At 59.0% G+C, this 19246-nt stretch overlaps 1 protein-coding gene across 2 annotated transcripts; it reads left to right on the top strand.

The window, feature by feature from the left end:
- Window positions 1-239: 239 nt before the first annotated feature.
- Window positions 240-14336, top strand: GATA2 (GATA binding protein 2). 2 transcript variants are annotated; one of them, XM_025991587.2, is made up of 7 exons: window positions 240-534; window positions 5518-5723; window positions 6352-6628; window positions 7059-7700; window positions 9581-9726; window positions 11704-11829; window positions 12376-14336. In XM_025991587.2, the coding sequence occupies exons 3-7, from the start codon at window positions 6400-6402 to the stop codon at window positions 12673-12675; spliced, it is 1443 nt and encodes a 480-aa protein (XP_025847372.1). In that variant the 5' UTR covers window positions 240-534; window positions 5518-5723; window positions 6352-6399; the 3' UTR covers window positions 12676-14336. The 2 variants fall into 2 exon arrangements, with proteins under 2 accessions (XP_025847372.1, XP_072576253.1); XM_072720152.1 differs by lacking the exon at window positions 240-534 and adding an exon at window positions 4547-5203.
- The last annotated feature ends 4910 nt before the right edge of the window (window positions 14337-19246 follow it).

Here is a 19246-nt window from a genome sequence, read left to right as displayed (position 1 = left end):
CACCCTTGAGAGCAGGGGTGCTCATTTGTGCGCCCCTGCGAGGGCGGGAGTAGTCTGGAGTATGGGCGAGTAGGATGTTGCGCCTTGAGTGCCTCCAGGCCCTAGGCCTGCCGCGCGTCGGCTGGACCAGGGAAACGGGGCGCAGAGCTCAGGGCACCCTCCTGCCCCCCTGCGGCGCTCCCGCCCCCTCAAAGTGCTGTCGAAATAAAAAGCAGCAGCCGCTGCGGCCGGGAGAGGGGAGGGAGAGGTAGCGGGAGCGAGAGGGAGGTAACAAGGCCAGCGCCGCCGGCTCGCCGCTCCTGCCTCTACCTCCCGGCCGCCTTCGCCCCCACCCCAGCCGCCCCCGTCCGCCACCGGGCGAACAAAAGCGCCCGCCGCGCACCATGCGGCCACTCGGCGCGCCGCCCGGGCCCCGCTGGTGACGCCGCCAGCCCGCCGGGGTCCTGTGGGCCCACCTAGCCACACACAGGGCTGTGCGCCCCGCTCCGCTGCGGCCCCGTCCACCCGGGGGCGCCGCCCGCCGCACCTCGCTCGGTAAGTGCCCCCAACGCCGCCCGGCCAGGGCCCTTCCAGCCCCCAGGTTTGGCCCACCCGCCCCGTAAACGCCGTCCGCCTAGCCCAGTGGCCCCTGCCATGTGGCCTTCGGGATTCGCCCCGGTCCTGCCGGCGGCTCGAACCCCAGGTCACCGGGGCCTAATCCCGAGGGAGTATTTGCGGAGTTGAGGGCAGCGGGCCCGCCTCCGGCCTCTCGCTTTCCCATTTCTCGGATGCAGCCGTGCACAGGCCGCGAGCCCGGGTTATCCCCAGTGCCTCGCAAGGCGCCCCACCTCCCGGCCCCCGAGCTGGGGTCTTTGTCTCGGCCGCCCCCACCTCCGGGCCACGGCGGCGGAGGCGCCCAAGCCCGGCAGCCGAGCGGCGGCTGCACCTGCCGACTGGTCCCGTGCGCCGGCTTTGCGCGGCTTAACCCGCTCGCTCCTGCGTGCGCCCCCGCGCGCTGCGCCCCCCGGCCCTTTATCCTGGTGGGTGCGGGGGGGGGGGGAGCGCGGGGTCTGCAAGTCTCCCCCTCCTGCCCCAAGCCCCAGTCGGAATCTGTTTAGTGGGATTTCAATAAGAATGGGGCCGCCGCGGGCTCCGGGATGTGCCGCCGGGAGGCGTAGACGGCGGTCTGGGTCTGTCTGGACGCCGGGCATTTAGAATCCTTCAGCCGCGGCCAGGCTTGAACTCCAGGTTGCCCCGACCGCGAGGGGAAAGATCCGGCGTTCAGGGCCCCCGGGAGTGGCGACCGCTCCTTTCCGGGAAAACACGGAAGGAAATTCGTTGTTTTGGAAAAAGCTACGTCTCCCGGGGATCGGGAACATCTGGCGGTGAGCTCCGCGTCTACACAGGCACCTAGTGATGGGATTCGTTTATGAGTAGGCAGGATTGGAGAAGCAGGTAGGGCCAGTGCGGCTGCCCAGGCGTCTGGAGAGCGTTTCCCGGCCGAGCTGACAAATTGCAAACAAATTGCGTCTAACGAAACGGATTTACCAGTTGTCAGGCTGCGGGGCCGCCGGGCACCCCGAGCCAACCTCGGCCTTCGGGAAGCCCGGAGAAACGCTGCCCGATTCTGCAGGTCTCAGCCAGGCTCCCGGGGCGGCCGTCAGGCTCGGAGGTGGGTGGTTAGAACCTGATAAGGAGGAACACGATCCCCCAGGCTCCTGACCCAGGGTGGGGCAACTTCTCCACCACGGCCCGGGTTTTACGATTCCTAAAGGCCCAGGAGACGTAACGGGTGGGACAGGCATCATGGAGGCCAGAGGGGAGGGAGCCTTCACAGGTGGGGGGCTGGAAGTGAGCCCCAATGAGCAGAAGGGGCCGTGGGGACGGACCCTGGTCCGGCGCTACAGAACCCCTCAGGAGCACCGCCCGCAGGCCTGAACACATCTGAGGCCTTGCCCTATGGGGACTGCTGAACCCCTCTGGCTAAGGCAGCCCCCACTTCCTCCTCAGTCCCCCCTCAAGGCCCATTGCCAGTGTGGGGCTGGGAGGTCGCTGAGTTGACAAATATCCCCAAGGAAGGCGGCCCCTAAGCAAACTGGTTTCTTTGAATCCCCCCTCCACTGCCAGCCAATTAAGTGCCCCTAGGGAAAGGTGGGACGAATTAGGTTACAAAGACAGGACAAACTTACAGACCCAGAGGGGCTACCTGGGACCACTGAAGTTTAAACAAAGGGTGGGGAGGGAAGGGCCGGGTAGGACGGGGAAGACTGGGCAGCTGAGAGCCCTGACCCGGGCGGCCAGGCCCTGTAGACCCAGGCCTCGGATCCCTGTGCTGCCAGCTCCCGGGAGAAAGCATCCTGAGCCGCGGGGACCCATGCTTTCTCTGGGGACCTCAGGCCACTTGAAAAAGGCAGTTAGAAAATTCAGTTTCTCTGCTGCCCTTTCCCGGTCCTTCCTGAAGTCTCCTTCTTATGTAAGGAAAGTGACAGCTTCTCGGTGCGAGCAAAAGTCAGCACCCGCATAAGCAACAACCCTTGGAAATGAACAAAAACATGAAAAAGGGAATGCATCCCTCTGAAGGTGTTCTGAAGACTCTGAATCCTGAGGCTCTAAACAATAAATCTGCTCTTCTCCGGTGCAAGGATGCCCCCTGCAATTCTAGCCGATTTGGGGGGAAGCCCTGATCCTACCCCGCCGTTTGTTTGGGTACAAGTGATAGGATGGTCTCCGCTTCCTACTGGGCAAGATGCCTAGCTAGCGTCTGTCTGGCACACACGGACACTCATGATTGGAGTGGGGGGTGTTTTACTAGCCAGCTGGACCCTCTCCTCCCTGGAGCCCCTCTTTTTGCTCCCAGGCGGGTTGGTTTCTGCGAGAGAACGCAGCAGTCCCGCGTCCAACGCAGGAGTTTCAATTATAGCGGAGGCCTCCAGCCCAGCCAGCTGCCTGCCTGCCTTTTGGAGGAAGGCAACCCTGGCTCTCCAGAGACTTAGAGGAGCTCCCCCGCCCGTTTTTTTTTTTTTTTTTCTCTCTCTCTCTAGGCCAGGACTGCGGGAAGGGAGACTGGTGCGGATCTCCCGAGGCCCCTGCTCAAGCACTGCTTAACTGCCCTGCTAAGCTCCTCTGCCCGGCGATTTTCTGAGCCGCCGAGCGGGGTAATTAAATCCCCAGCCGAGGTCGGTTCTGCGCCGGGCCAGCGGGCAGCTCGGGGCTGCTGTTCAGGCAGGAGCCTGGCCTGGCTGGTCACCTCTATGCCAGCGGTGGCCCAGACGCTGCTCCAGAGGGACTTCGGAGTGTCCCAGAGGAGCTTTTAGCCAAATTCCGAATGATGAAAACCTGCAGACCCACCCAGAATGGGGGTCATTTGAACCATGCCTTTGGGGGAAATAAAGCGAATTACCTGTTTTCCCGAGGGCCTGGCGTGGCCACGTCCCTGCGAGCCGAGGCGGGGATGGCAGCCCCACGGAAAGCTCCCGCTTGGCTCTGGCGGTCATGCCCCGGGGCGGCAGGCGGCCGGCTGCGTCCTGCGCTGGGTCCCGCAGCCTTGCCCGACGCCGGGGATTGTCCCCGGAGCCGCGGTGTCTTTGATAAGCTCGCGCTAGGCTCCAGGTACGCAAGACAGGCTCGGGGCTCCGGCGATCGCATTTTACGCCTTGATGAAGAATCGTAAGCTAAATGCAAGGAGGAGAGACAGACGAACAGAGGCAGCGAGTCCGCGGCCAGAGCGCGCCTTGCGGGGAAGGAGAGACGGAAGGCACCGAGGCCAGTCACCTGCCCGCCCCGGCCGCGGAGGCCCGGCCGCGGCCTCGCCTCCCACTCCCGGCCCGGCGCGCTGGCCCCGGCTGGCGCCGGCCTCCCTTCATGCGGAGCGGAGTTCCGAGAAGCCAGGGCTGGCCCGCGCGCGGAGCGGAGCCGGGCGGGAGGCGCGGCGGGCACGGGGCAGGAGGGTCCCTAAGCGCCGGCGCGCTGGGTCCCAGCCAGAGGGGCTCCGCGCCTTCGGCCCCGCGTCTTTACCTGAGCCAGGGCCTCGGACAGAGGGTCGGACAGCCGGAGGCAGAGGCAGGAGGCCCTGGCCCGGGCCGCACCCCCAGGCGCTGCCCGGAACTGGCCTGGGAGAGGGTGACTGGGGCGCGCCCGCGGAGCTGGGCCTGGCCGGGAGCCCCCAGAGCCGAGGGGACCGAGGGCTTTCCTCCCTCCTCGGATTATTAAAAAGTTCATTTCCTGGCGAATCGGGTGACGTCAGGGGCCCGGCGTCGCGGTGGCGGGGCCGCCGGGCCGGAGAAGCCGCCTCCAGTTACCCAATTACCGACTGTCAATCCCGCCGCCCCTCCCCCCACCCTCCCGGGGGTGGCCCGGACCCCCGCCCTCTCCCGGGTCCCGGACCCACCTGGGATCCCTCTGGGCTCCTGCTCCGAGAGCCGTAGACTCAGCTAAGGAAGGGGCTGCGGCACGACGACTACTCCCCCTTACCCCCGCACCTGTCTCGGTCCCCCCAAAGTTCTTTGTCTCCCACCCCCCTCCCGCCCCCACCTCCGCCTCCTCGCCGGCCCTCGGCTCCCTTGGAGCCTCGGTGTCCTCCGTCTGCACGACGGGAGAGAGCAAGGCGGTTAGTGCTCGGGCCCGCTGCCCCCGCAGAGCTGGTCTCTGCGCCGGAGGGGTGTGGAGAGCAGTTCCAGGTGACTCAGGGGAAGGAGCTCTGCCTGCCGCCTCCCTCTCCCCAGGGGCCGCCCTAGGGACCCCCGGGTGGGGGAGAAATGCCTCCTCCTGCCCGGAGGCGTCTCCTTCGAGCCGGCGCCGGCGCCAGTCCGGGTCTCCGCGGCCTCGCCCCAGGCAGTTCGGCCCGCTGGTCTGCGAAGGCCACGCCCGGGAAGGGGACGCCCCCTCCCCCTCTCTCTCTCCGGGGCCGCCGGCCAGGCCACCTCCACCCGGTCAAGCACGGTCCTGAGGGCCTGTCGTCCGGGACCCAGAAGCCCGCTCCCGCGGCATAGTTCCTGCCCCTCCTCGCTCCTGCTGTCCCTCAGCTGTCCCCCCAACGGTCCCCTGCCCAGCCAGCGCCCGAGGCGGGGGAGGGCAGGGTCGGGTAGGTAGTTGGGACTGCAACCGGCTGCTTCAGTGCTGAAGGAGGTGGCATCCGAGAGTGGACTAGCTGGGGTCCCGGGGAGAGGACACTCAGACACCAGAGGGTGCGCCACCCGTGCCCCCGGGGAGGGGTCCCCCGTTGGAGGTTAGTTACTGGGACGAGGGCCCTGAGGTTGGGGGGACCCAGGAGCGTTCGCGTGGGGGGCGCAGCCGTCGGCCAGCGGGGTGAGGGTCCCGGCGGGGGCGGGGGGCGCGGGGCGCGCTGGCAGCAGGGGCCGCCGGGAGGGCGCTGGGAGGGGGCCTGCGGGCGGAGGGGGCCGGCCCGCGGGTCAGTCCGGGAGTCCGGCGGCCCGAGTTGCGGGCGCAGCCAATGGGGGGCGGAGGCTGGGCGGCGCGCGGCGCTGATTGGCTGGCGCGGGCTTCTTAGGCGTGCACGGCCCCCGCTTCATGTCTGTGCAGGAGTCGCGAGCTGGCGCCAGGGCGGCCGGAGGATGCCGAGGGGCCGGAGCCGGGCGGGCCCGAGGCCGAGGCGCGCGCTGTCCCCCGCTCGAACCCCGTGAGCCCAGCGGCCTGAAGCGCAGTCCTGAGCCCGCCGCTCCTGGGGCTCCGACCGGTGCCGATCCCCGCCCCCGAGGCCGCAGTCCCCTCCCTGCGGCGCTGCGTGTGTAAGTTTGGGGTGCGAGGGCGGGCCGGGGCCGGGGGCCGGGGGCGCGCCGAGCTCCGGGAGGTCTCTTCCGGGGCTCAAGGCCGCCGGCCCGGCTGCGAGTCACTGCTTTGATGTGCCTCGGGGAGGCCCCGGTGCGCCGCCTGGGAGTGCGCTCAGGGGCGGGCTCCCAGCCGCCGGGGCAGCGAGTGCGTGTGGGGGGCGGGGGGCGCCAAGTCGGGGCGTCTCCGGCGCCAAGTGTAGGTACGTGAGTGTCGCTGGGACCGTGCGCCCCAGTGGGTGCCCAGGCGGCTCACTCTGACTTTCAGCCTGTTTGTGTTCGTGTCCCGGGAGGGAAGGGAGTCCGTGTGAGCGCCTGACCTGGAGGGAGACTGTATGCTTGTTGGGGTGGCTGCTGTCGGGGCTTGTCCCCAGTGTCACGCGGCGCGCACGAGTGTGCGGCCCTGGGGCCGGGGTCACCCTGCGAGTGTGCGCGCCTGAACCCGCTCCTCCGCCTTCCTTTCGTTTTGAGCTCTGAGCTTTCCTCCCACCCGGGACTGCCCCTCGGCTGCGCCCGGGACTCCGCGTGGCGGGACCTCAGGGGATGTCAGGCCGAGGCGGCGCCCCTCACGCCCCCTTCCGTCGCGCAGGGACGCGGCCACCGCCTCGGCCCAGCTCCCGAGCCCCCACCGCCGGCCATGGAGGTGGCGCCGGAGCAGCCGCGCTGGATGGCGCACCCCGCCGTGCTGAACGCGCAGCACCCCGACTCGCACCATCCGGGCCTGGCGCACAACTACATGGAGCCCGCGCAGCTGCTGCCTCCCGACGAGGTGGACGTCTTCTTCAACCACCTAGACTCGCAGGGCAACCCCTATTACGCCAACCCAGCCCACGCGCGGGCGCGCGTCTCCTACAGCCCCGCGCACGGTGAGCCCAGGGCCGGTGGGTGACTGGGAAGCGCGGCGCCGCGCGCCCGGCGCGGGAGGGGAGGAGGCCCCGACCGCCTGCTTCCCGGATGTGAGATCCGCAGGAATTGGAGCAGCTGAAAAATTGGGGCGGGAAAGGTGGGGGCAGCAGCCTCTTGGGGAGGGTTTGGGCACCAGGGGGTTTCTGCCCATTAGCTGCTGGCCTGTGGGGGTTCCCTCCAGGCCTCGGTGGTCCAGTGGGCTCCTTCTGTGCCACTTGTCCTTCAGCTCCGGACTGACATTCTTGATTATTGCCGGTTGGCGTGTTATGTTTCTGGTTTTCTTTGGGAAGAAGGTTACTGCTGGTTGTCTTGTGAGTTGTGGTGTTGTGTATCTGAGTCCTGGCCGGGCTCAGCCTCTGCCCATCCTGACCCCTCTCCTTCCTCCTGCAGCACGCCTGACTGGAGGCCAGATGTGCCGCCCACACTTGTTGCATAGTCCAGGGTTGCCCTGGCTTGACGGGGGTAAAGCTGCCCTCTCAGCCGCAGCAGCACACCACCACAACCCCTGGACCGTGAGCCCCTTTTCCAAGACACCACTCCACCCCTCAGCTGCTGGAGGCCCGGGCGGCCCCCTCTCCGTGTACCCAGGGGCAGGGGGCGGGAGTGGGGGAGGCAGCGGGAGCTCTGTGGCCTCCCTCACTCCCACTGCAGCCCACTCTGGCTCCCACCTCTTCGGATTCCCACCCACTCCACCCAAGGAAGTGTCTCCGGACCCCAGCACCACGGGGGCTGCCTCTCCAGCCTCCTCTTCCGCAGGGGGTAGCGCAGCCCGGGGGGAGGACAAGGATGGCGTCAAGTACCAGGTGTCACTGACCGATAGCATGAAGATGGAAAGCGGCAGTCCCCTGCGCCCAGGCCTGGCTGCCATGGGCACCCAGCCTGCTACACACCACCCCATCCCCACCTACCCATCCTATGTGCCGGCCGCTGCCCACGACTACAGCAGCGGACTCTTCCACCCCGGAGGCTTCCTGGGTGGCCCTGCCTCCAGCTTCACCCCTAAGCAGCGCAGCAAGGCACGCTCCTGCTCAGGTAACAGCAGGTGCCAGTGACTTAGTGGAAGTGGGGTTGGTTTGTGCTTTTGGCGGGATGTAGGGTGGGGGAGGTGGGGAGGGCTGTGATAGGGGAGATGGGGCAATGTCACCCTTCCAGATCTGGGGATGAGCGATGATCCCCTCCAACAACTTCCAACAGATGTTTGAGACTCCAGCATGGGGGAGGAGGAGCCCTAAAACTTTTGTTCTTAACTGTTCCCAAGGGTCCCCAAAGTTCGTTTCCCTTCCCCCCTCCTCACCCTCCCTTCTAAGGTTGGCCACTGCCAGACTGAACACAGAACGGGAATTCCCCCTTCCCTTCCCCTTAATCTTAAGTGAAAATGTGAGCAGCCTCTTGACTTAGTGTGTGAGAGAATTCGAGACTCGAGTGACAGCAGTGAGGCTGTGTGTACGTGTGTTTGTGAGTGTGCGTGCATGCTGTGGGTGCACTCGTAGGTGCTCCAGACCCTCAAGGAATCTGGTTCTCCGACTCAATCAGTCCAATCTTGGGATTTCGATGTTTCCCAATCTCCTTGGGAGATTTCCCCCAAAGCAACATTCCCAGGGCTTTTTCCTGCTCCCTGCCCCCTGGCGTGTCCTTCATTCTCCCTGCCTGAAGGCAGGAGTGAGGGGATGAAGCTCTAAGTGCCTCTGCCTCTGCCCCTTTGCCGGAGGAGAGGGCTGGGGCCAAGCTGGTTTGTCTAAGAATCTGGCCAGAGAGCTGAAACCAGGGCTAGTGCCGGGCTTTCACTGTCAATGCTTACCTCCCGATCCCTTCAACCAAGGAAGAGGAAGATTTTTTTAAACTTTTACTCCTGAGTCCAGGAACCTTTCCTTGCCCCTGTACATCGACAATTTAGTTGAAAGTAAATGGGGAAACATTTTCCCGGGCTACGTGAGGCAGGGCATCTGGCTACCCTGCCTGATTGCTGCCGCCACCTCGGGCACCCACCCCAGCCCCGCCTGGGGAGGGGGGCCTGTTCTGCTCAGGCTGGCTACCTTGCCTTTAATTAGCCCCTTCTCCCAAGTTTGTTTTACACATTCTATTTGAATTCCAGATGGTCTTTTGAGTAACAACAACAAAAAACCAAAACCAAACAGCCCGCCATCCATCGACAGAAGACCAAGGTCACTTACTTAGTCTACTGGGCTTAAAAACGAAAGGGCTTATGGTTGATTTTATTTTAAAGAATGCCACCCTCGATCCGAGTCGGGGACCTGAATTCTAGGGCCTCAGCGGAAAAGGGGGAAGCTGGGGAGAAAGAAGGAAATCACCCCTGCTTGGAGAACAGAAGCGGGGTGGGAGCTGCGGGCAGAGGATCCTGAGGTGGCAGACGCAGCTGGGGCAAAGGGAGAGAGAAGAGGAGAGGAAGACCTAGAAAGTGAGCCAGACCCTCCCAGGCCCAGCCCGGTGGAGCGGGCGACTCCCGTCACTGCCCTGCCGCCGGCGAGGTTTGCTGTAAATACCCGTTCTTTGTAGCGCGGAGAATCCCTGGGGCCCTGGCCCCTCTCCTCCTTCTGCCCCGTTTCCCTTCCTTCCAGAGAGAGTTTTTATTTTATTTTATTTTATTTTATTTTATTTTATTTTATTTATTTTATTTTTAATTTTTTTTTCAGTGTTATCCTTTAATGAAGAGCTGGGTCAGTGGCCAGAGAGGGTTTTAAACAGGGAGCTTCAGCCTTAAGGCTACTTTCCGAACTCCTGTCCTGCAGGGGAACCTCCTCCGAGTTCCAAGGAAGGGGAACCTTCCTGCCCAGAGTCGGAGCTCAAAGTCACCCCGGGGCAGCCCGCTGCCTTCTGGGCGCCTCTGCCCCCGACTCTCTCCCCTGACCCTGTCCGTTAAGCTGGCCTGCTGTATCTCCCTGTCCCCCCTGCAGAAGGCCGGGAGTGTGTCAACTGTGGGGCCACGGCCACCCCTCTCTGGCGGCGAGACGGCACTGGGCACTACCTGTGCAACGCCTGCGGGCTCTACCACAAGATGAACGGCCAGAACCGGCCACTCATCAAGCCCAAGCGGAGACTGGTAGGCACGGGCAGCAGGTGGCTGGGTGGGTGGGTGGGTGGGGGGCCCAACCTGGGCTGAGCCGCGACGTATTTAAAAAATAAAAGTAACATCACCCAACCCTTCCAATGCAGCTGCTTTGCCTCAGATCCTTTTATCATTAAAATCACTTGGAGTCGCCTTTCTTTTAGGCCAGATTTTTTCGGCCGGGGCCGGTCTCCCGGTCTGCAGCCCACCAGGTAACCTCACCCCACCGAGCTTAGGGATCCCCCACACTGAGTGTCCAGGGCCCAGCTCCTGTGCCCTGGCCTCTGGCTAACTCTTTTTAAAAATAGGGCCATGAAGTAAGTTTCCTTGTAGCCCGGCACACAATCTCCTCGCGCTTATTTAAATAAAACACACACTCACACCAACCACCAAAAAAACCTGCCCTTTATTATTTTTCCATGGAGTCACCTATACTGTGTATTTTCATTTGAGTGATTTAAAAAAAATGCCCTTTCGGATCTCCTGCCGGAGTTTCCTATCCGGACATCTGCAGCCTGAAGATAAGGAAACTTCGCGTATCTGTTTCCGGACTCCGCGAGTTTTAGAGCCTCTCCTCGGCTCAATCCTGCCTCTCGCTGGGCTGTTTTGAAATTTCTAATACCCTCCGCTCTGCAAATAATGCGTAAAATGCTAAGAATAATAAATATATTTTTTTTCAAGGCGAAGTGATTTACGAGGCTTAAATCGCTTGCCACTTTGGGGGCCCCCTCCCCCTCCACCCGAGTGAGCGAGGTGGGGTGAGGGCCCAGGTGGGGGTAGGGGTAGAGGATACCACGTTGGTCCTTGAGTCAGAATTCCAGCTCCAGGCTGCTTACTCACCCTCACCTCCCTGCCCCCCTGCCCCCACCAGGCAGCAGTCAGGCAGGTCCCTCCAGCGGCGCTCCTGTGCTCTGTGCCTGGTGCTAGGAGCTCCGGCCCAGGCCGGCCCAGCCTCTGATGGTCTCCTTCCCCCAGCCGTCCTGCTGCCTGCTGCTCTTTGGGAGCTGGTGGGGTGGTGGTGGTGGTGGTGGTGGTGGTAGTAGTGGTGGTGGTGGTGGCCTGGGAGGGGGACGGGGCGGGAGGGGGGGGGCCGGGGGGGGGGGTGACAGATGAGTTCTGTCACCGTGGGGCTGGTGCTTGTGGGCCCGCAAGAGGGCATCTGCTTTCTCCGGTCAAGACTCTTACTTTCCTTTGTCAGGAGACTTCAGGTCCCTTCTCCAGAAACCAGACACTCATTTCCAGTCCCCCTCTGGCCTGTATTCCCTGAGGGGCTATGGGGCCGCTAGCACTCTGTGGTTTGGGGTACAGTGTGCCTGATGGACCAGCATTGTGGTGATGGGAATGTTCTGGCTCTGCACTGTCCACTGTGGTTGTGACTGTTGATTCCTTGAAATGTAGCTAATGCCATAGAAGGAATTGAATTTCTCATTTTACTAAATTGTAGTTCAGTTGAATTCAAATAGCTCCCATGTGGCTAGTGGCTACATACGGGATGGAGCAGCTCTAGACTCCCTAAACAGTTGACGTCCCCACCCTGGGCAGGTACAAGGTTCCCCTGCCCTGGCCTCTGTGGTGCCATCACGCCCAGGGTTGTGGAATTTGAAAGGAGGCATGTGGGAATGCAGCGCCAGACCCAGGGGCTCCAGGGGGATGGAGCCAACCTCCTCAGGGCCTCAGTTTACCTGTCTGTGAAGTTTGTTTGATGGTTGGGGGAAGTAGCTGATTTGTCCTTTTAGCTTTGCAACCCGGTTGATACTGAGATCAGGCTTCTAAGTGTTCTTTATTTTAAGTTCTGCACTGGTTTCGGTCTCAAATTCTAAAATTCCACGGCTTCGGAGATGCCTGGATTCCCTTGTGAGATTTCCCACTCCTGGGCTAAGTTGGCAGGGATGGGGTGGGGCGAGGGTCGGGAAGGGAGGTCGAGGTGGGGCGTGGGAGCCCAGCCTGCTGACGCCGCCTCTCCCCTCCCAGTCCGCCGCCAGGAGAGCCGGCACCTGTTGTGCAAATTGTCAGACGACAACCACCACCTTATGGCGCCGAAACGCCAACGGGGACCCTGTCTGCAACGCCTGTGGCCTCTACTACAAGCTTCACAATGTGAGTCTGCCCCGCCCCTGCCCGCCCCGCCCCTCCCGGGGGACCGCTCCTCTTTGTGCTGCCAGGCGAGGGGCCCCAGCCACAATCTCCAGCGTGGCTTGGCTTGGGAGGCGGCTGCCGCTGGGCTGGGCAAGCTCCCAGTGCCAGAAGGGCTTCCCATAAGAGGGGGCAAGCTGGCTAGAGGTGTGTCCCCCAAAGCGGGGTGTGTGTGTGTGTGTGTGTGTGTGTGTGTGTGTGTGTGTGCTGCAGGTCCAGGGAAGTGGTGCCTCTTTAAACACAAAAGACAGGCATACAGTTTGGTTGTGTTGATGTGGGGGCGGTACTGGCACTTAGTGGGCTCAGTGCCCTGCAGGTCCCACACAGTGAAAAGCCCTTTTCTGGAAAGCGTAGCACGCTGGCCTGGCAGGGAAGACCATGATGGGCCAAGGGCATTTGCAGGTGGGATCCCTGCCCAGACCTGCCTTTGCCCCCATGTGGAAGCTGGGGGCGGGGGTCTTGTTCTGGGAAGGGAACTGGATCTCCTGAAGGTTTTGTGGTTGCCCCCAGGTCAACAGGCCACTGACCATGAAGAAGGAAGGGATCCAGACTAGGAATCGGAAGATGTCCACCAAGTCCAAGAAGAACAAGAAAGGTGCAGAGTGCTTTGAGGAGCTGTCCAAGTGTATGCAGGAGAAGGCCTCCCCCTTCAGCGCTGCTGCCCTGGCTGGACACATGGCGCCCGTGGGCCACCTCCCACCCTTCAGCCACTCGGGACACATCTTGCCCACCCCAACGCCCATCCATCCCTCCTCCAGCCTCTCCTTTGGCCACCCCCACCCATCCAGCATGGTGACCGCCATGGGCTAGGGCCAGGCCCCCGGCAATCGGATGGAGAGATGCCGAGAAGGGTGGCCAGCAATGCAAGGCTGGGCACCCCTAGGCAGGGTGGGCTACACCCTTAGCGGTCTGCCCTTCCCCGAAGACTGATGCCACTCCTGCCAGCCCAGCCGGAGCCCCACGCTGCCTCTCCTGTGGGCGCTCCCCTTGGCCCTCAGCGGTCACTGTGAAGATCCTCACCCAGGCTAGGAGGCAGCCTTGGCCCGGCTCACTGCCCAGGTGGGGTTTCCATCATGGATTGTTCAGAGAACAGAACGGACAACTTTATGAAGAGAAGGGGTGGGGGGTAGGGGGACAGACGAAGAAAGCTGTTTTTAGAAGGAGAAGGGAGTAGGCCAAAATAATTTATTTTGCTCTCTTTTCTAACAAGGACTGGGAGACAGAGGTCTGAGCTGCCCCCTGAGTTCTCTGGGTTTTCTTTTGCTCCAAGGGCCGCCTGGCCCATCTGCTTGCTAGGGCCCTGGGGGTAGGTGTGCGAGGGGCTGCAGGGGTGGCCTGCATCTTCTCCCCTGGCTTCCTCTCCTGAAGCAGCTGAAGCCCAGGTTGGGCTGAGCCAGTGCAGGCAGGCCACCAGCCTGGGGAGGCGGCGCGGTGCGTGCCCTGGCGGCCAGGCCCAGTAGGGCAGAGACAATCATGGGCGGTCCTGCGCAGATTCCCAGGCCAGGGCTGGGTCACAGGAAGGAAACAACATTTTCTTGAGAGGGGAAATGTCTCCCAGATCTCTCCCCTGGCTCTGAGGCCGAAGCTGGTGTGACCCGTGTACCCTTAACAAGCCTGAGCCACAGCCTGACTCCTTTGCCAGGTGGACCCCTGTACATACATCCCTTTTCTGCTAACCCCTCAACCCCTTCCCCTCCCACTCTGAGACAAAAGAAAAAAATATATATCTATATAAAAAGACTGCATAAGCTTAACTCGCTGAGGAGTTAGTTGTTTTATTTTTAAACTCATTTTGGGTCCAGTCAATTGTACGTTGCCACGGAAGCCCTCGCTATGGAAAGGAATAAAACCTACAAACCAAGGCTGTAGCTTCGCAATTATTTTTGGAAAAGTACTTGGATCCCACAGCCCTAGGATGGGGAGCCCGGCCCTGGGGAGGCTGCTCTTGGCTTCCAGGGGCTGGTCTGGCAGGTGGCGAGGCAGGGGTTGGGGGTGGGTCCAGGGAGAGGCCACGACCCTGCTGGGGTCCCTGGAGACGCCTGGGTTCTGCTCTGCTTCGCTGTGGCTGTCTGGATCCTTCCCAAGGTACAGCTGTACATAACTGTGTCCGAGCTTAGATTCTGTATGCGGAGGAGGTGGGTGCAGCGGCCGGCAAGGGCCTGGCCCGGAGGAGGATCCTGCCGAGCCGAGCCGATGTAGTCGACCAAGTGCAATATGGGCCGGCGATCGCTGCGGGGGTGGGGGGCACCGCAGCCAGAAGTAACTTATTTTGTACTAGTATCCGCATAAGGTAAAGAATCAGCAGTATTTTCTGTTTTTATGTTTTATTTGGCTTGTTTTATTTTGGATTAGTGAACTAAGTTATTGCTAATTATGTACAACATTTATATATTGTCTGTAAAAAATTGTATGCTATCCTCCTATTCCTTTAAAGTGAATACTGTTAAGAATAATAAAATACTTTTTGTGAATGCCTCTGGCCGGTCTTGTGGGCTCCCGGGCTGCTGAGTCCTGGGTGTGGAGATTGGCAGTCAGACTAATGGGTCCTCCCGGGTCCAGTGATTTAGAGAGAAGGGCTCCTGGAATAGGGGATGGGGCCGTCTGGCTGGGGTGGGAGATCCTGATCCCCCCTGCATTGCTCCCATCTGAATTCCCTCATTGTCACCCCACTGGGGCTCCTGGTGGATAGGTGGCTACTGGGGAAGCACGAGGAGGCCAAGGTTTCTCCAGCCTTTGGTCTACACACTGATCCTTTTCCTGGGGCATTTGTGGAACCCAAATGCTCTTGTGGAACAAGAGCCGCCCCTGCCCCCTACTCCATCCATTTCCTCCCAGGTGCTGATCAGTTCCTGTTTCTGAGCTACCTGGTCATCAATATTCCTGTTCATTGACAGATGTGATCACCAATGTTTTTGATCACTGATGTCACTGATTGCTGTCATCTTCTGTCAACGAAGCTGGTCATTGGAGATGGCTACCATGACTGATACTCTTCATTAGTGATAGGTCTGATCACCAGAGCCTGTGACCATAGATAGACATCTGATTACTAACAACTGATCACGAACACTCAATCACCAATATTTTATCGATGCCTCTGATCAGTGACATGTCTGGTCACCGACAGCCATGAAGTGTGATCACCAGTGCTTCAGTGACTGTCTTGGCTTACTAGTAATACACCTGGTCATGAGTATCACCTACCACCAATATTGCTGATCAGCACCTCTATTCATGTTTAATATTCCATGTGTCTGGTGCCAACATCTCTGACGACCATTGTGTTTCTTCAGTATTTCTATTCACCAGATTTGTGACCCCTGGCACTCATGTTCTTGATTCCTAATGCTCTAGTCTTCAACGCACCCAGTCATTGATATCCTAGTTCATCAAGAAGCATGATCACCAATGTCACTAATCAATGGTTTTCTAATCATTGATAGATCTGATCACTCATATGTCTCTCCAACCAGTGTCTCCTTAACAGTGACTTTGGTCACTTTCTCTAGTCACCAACATCTCTAACCAACAATATGCCTAATGACCAATGTCTCTGATCATGGGCTCCTCTTTCCACTAAATTTTCTGTCAGTGCAATCACCAGTGGCCCTGGTGACTGACATCCCTGGCTCCTCAGTGCTAATCACCTGGCTTCTAGTGTCCAGCTTCCAAGTCCCTGATGACCAGTGTCCCTTATATCCTGATTGCGGGGGGCACTGACTACCAGCCCCCTGGTCATCAGTATTCCTTGGCCACCTGTGTCTCTGTCACTAAAGTCTCTAAGCATTGCTACCTTTGGTCCCCATTAGATCACTCATCTGCAAGATCTCTGGGTGTCTCCAGCCATTGAATATGATCACTTGTCTCCTCTATGCTCAGTCATTAAGGATACGGGCACCAGTATCCTTCACTAACACTCCTGTTGCTCACTTCTTCAGTCCCCCATGTTCATGATCAATGATGAATGATATATCAAATCAATGCTGATCACCAAGACCTCCTGTTCCTCAGTGTACAGCCACTACCTCTCTGATCATGTGTTTGAGTGATGTCATCTCCCACGATGCCACTGTCTCTAATTACAAGTCATTCTATTCATATGTCCCTGATGGATGACTTCTTTTAGCCCTAATCACCATTTCTGGTACCCTGAGTCCATGACAATTAGGATTTCTGAAGTTCAACTTCCTTGCTCCTTGGCAGCCCTGATGTCCACATGTTCCAGAAGGCCCCTCCTTTCATCCTTCCCATCCCAGGCTGCTGATGCTGGCAGGGTGCTTGTTAGGCCCAGAGAAGCAATGGTCCTGTGGAGGCCACATGATGCCTGCTGAGAAGTCCCAGATACCCCAGCCCATCAGGGTAGAGCAGCAGAAGCATCCCTGGGACTCTGACATAGGAGCCCTTTGCTCTTGTGGTGCCACCACCTTAACCCACCTCCTTTACCTATAGATTAGAAAGCTAGAAAGGCAGAACCACCCCAGTGCATAGCTGGCTGGGCACTTGACTGCCCCTCTCAGCCCTTCCCCAGCTCATGGCATTTTGGCCTCCCCTCCATCAGCTACAGTTACAGTGAGGGAGGGAAAGATCCTGCCCTCCCATGCCCTGGCTCTTGACTGCAGGATTGTGTGTCTATATGATCACGTACTCAAGTGTGCAGGTATGTATGCCTGTTGAACACCTCCTACACACCAGGCACTCTTCTAGGTATGGGGGCTACACCACTGCATGTAACAAACAAGAATTCCTATCCTTGAGGAGCTTATCTTCTATGCAGTAAACACATTAATGACTCTACCTGGCCTCTGGCAAATCATCCTATTCCCTGGCCCCAAATCCAGAGCTCAGAGACAGAACCTGGAGTCCAGAGCTTTGAGTCCACAACCGGTACCCCAGTACTCAAGAACCAGACCCAAAACACAGAGCACAGAGCCTGTCCCCCAAATCCAGAACTTAGAGCTTGGAGCTCAGAATCCAGAACTCCTATCCAACTGGGGCCCAGAATCTGGACCTCAGAATTCAGATCTCAGAACATGGAGCCCAGAACCCAGAGCCCTGAGCATGGACTCTCAAATCCATAGCCCAGAGCTTGAGGCTCAGAACCCAGGACCTAGTACCAAGGATGTGGAGCCCAGGGCCGAGAATCTAGATCCCAGAGCAGCAATGTGGTTCTGGACCCGAAGGCTAGAATGCAGAGCCCTGAAGAACCATGGAAAGAGGCCCCTTGCCCCCTGTTTCTCATTACTGCCCTGGTCTTAGTTCCTTCTTACTGTCAACCAATATTTTTGGAGCTTCCAGTGGCAGACACTGTTGAAGGTGTCCGAAGCAGCCAGCAAGAAACAAATAGATGAGTGGGTCCCCTCTGCCTGCAAGGTCCAAGAGGCCAGGGACTGTGTCTGTTTGTCACTTTTGTGTCTCCATCTCCTCTAACGAGCCTGAGGTAGGTGCTTCCCAGATGTCTGTTGGATAGGTTCATTCACTTATCCCACATGTGTTTGTTGATGCTGTTGGTTGGTGGCATTCTGGGGTGGGGATGAAACACACACATCTTGCCCTGATGAATCAGCTCTCTCTGGCTGCCAGGAAACTCTTGGAGGGAAGGGGTTGTTTCTGACAAAGGCAGCAGCCAGAGCTGGGGAAGGCTGTGGTGGCAGTGGTAGGAATGGTGTTGAGTGGGTGACCACCAGGAGCGGGGACACATGTGGCTTTGGAGGCCCTACGCTCAAGCCCCAGGCACTCCTGCCCTTGCAGCTTCTGTTCCCTCCGCCATAAAATAATCAGCTCCTAACAATGATTCCTGCTGCCCAGAGTCATTGTGCGGGTAAACAGTTTCGATTTTGTGGCCTCAAAGCTCCCAGGCGGGGCAGGGCAGGGCAGGCAGGCCAAGTGTTGCAAGTGGCCTCCTTAGCAGGAGATGGTGCCTTTATGATTCCACAGGGGCCTGGCGCCAGGGTGCCTGGGTGGGTTGGCCTTTGTTCCATCTGTTTGTACCCAGGTGGGGCTGGCTCAGCTGAAGGCCCTTTCCTCCCTTCTTCCTGCAGGGATGCTTCCAAGTCCAGCATCTTATTCCCATTTTCTGTTGGAAGAAACCAAAACCCCTGCCCTTCATAATTTGTAGAGACCATGTCTATCCTTCTCCAAAAGTCCCTCTCACCTCCTGGTGACCACCACTAGAAATAGGGAAGGCAAACAGCCTTCCCAGTCCCTGGGGCCACAGAATGGACACTGCCCCAGGGGAATAAGATTTGGGAGGAATGTCTGTCATCCACCTGATGAAAAGGATGGACAAATTCCCCTGAGAGGCAAGGAAGCAGTCAAATACCCATGGGGCTGCTCCTAAGGCGAGTGGGCTGCCCCCTATGTGAATTTATAGCACCAGACAGTAGATCAAAAGTCCACTGTGTGTGTGCATGGTGGGGAGTGGGAGTGGTTTAGGCAAAAGGATAAAATGATTCCAAACTTTATTTGTAAAAACCAACAAGACCAGCACAAATCAGAAAATTCAGGAAAATAAAGGGAGTCATGCATGTAACACATTCCAATATGAAGATTCTAGGATCACAATCTCTCAAACCTTGTGGTTCTGCTGTAAGAATAAGATCAATGGCTCAGACTTGAGTAAGCCCAAAATAGACCCTATTATTTACACAATAATAACAGATGATAAAGGGGGTATCCTGAGTCAAAGCAAGGGTGGAGGGTTATTTAAGCAAGTGGAGTTGGAACAACTAACTGGCTGGCATCTCACTGGGTGAACACCTAACTCAGATCTGGAACCAGCCGCATGTGCGGACGAATCTTGTTTTGGTTGCATGAGGTTTTGCAAAAGTATAGATGAGCTGCAAATGATTTTAGATCAGGAGAGTCACTTACAAATAGGCAGAAGTTCTGGTCCCAAGGGGGCTCTCTGTCTCCAGGGCCATTTGTGCAGGTCTCCACTCAGGAAGCCCTGTCTCCATCGATAGAGATGGCCCCTCATGCCCACACCTATACCTGCCTGGGTCTTGGGTCTTGGGGATGCTGTTTGAGTCTTGACATTATCACACATATCCTATTACACATTCAAGATTTATTAAAGCTTTAGTCTTGAAACCAACCAAACATTGCAACCCACCTGGGTCACCTAGGGTGGTTCCACCACAGATAACTTGGCAGAGGGACCACGAATCTCAAGGTTAAGTTCAGCCTTTCTAGGAACCAAAGAGGGAAAAGAAAACTGTTGAACTGGGACACCTAGGTAGCAACTCCTTTTGGCTCAGGGCGTGATCCCTGAGTTCCGGGATTGAGTCCCACATCCAGCTCCTTGCATGGAGCCTGCTTCTCCCTCTGCCTATGTCGCTGCCTCTCTCTGTGTGTCTCTCATGAATAAATAAATAGAACCTTT

This window comes from Vulpes vulpes, chromosome 9 (assembly GCF_048418805.1).
Source record: "Vulpes vulpes isolate BD-2025 chromosome 9, VulVul3, whole genome shotgun sequence".
Lineage (NCBI taxonomy): Eukaryota > Metazoa > Chordata > Mammalia > Carnivora > Canidae > Vulpes > Vulpes vulpes.
This window is presented reverse-complemented; position numbering and strand designations above follow the sequence as displayed.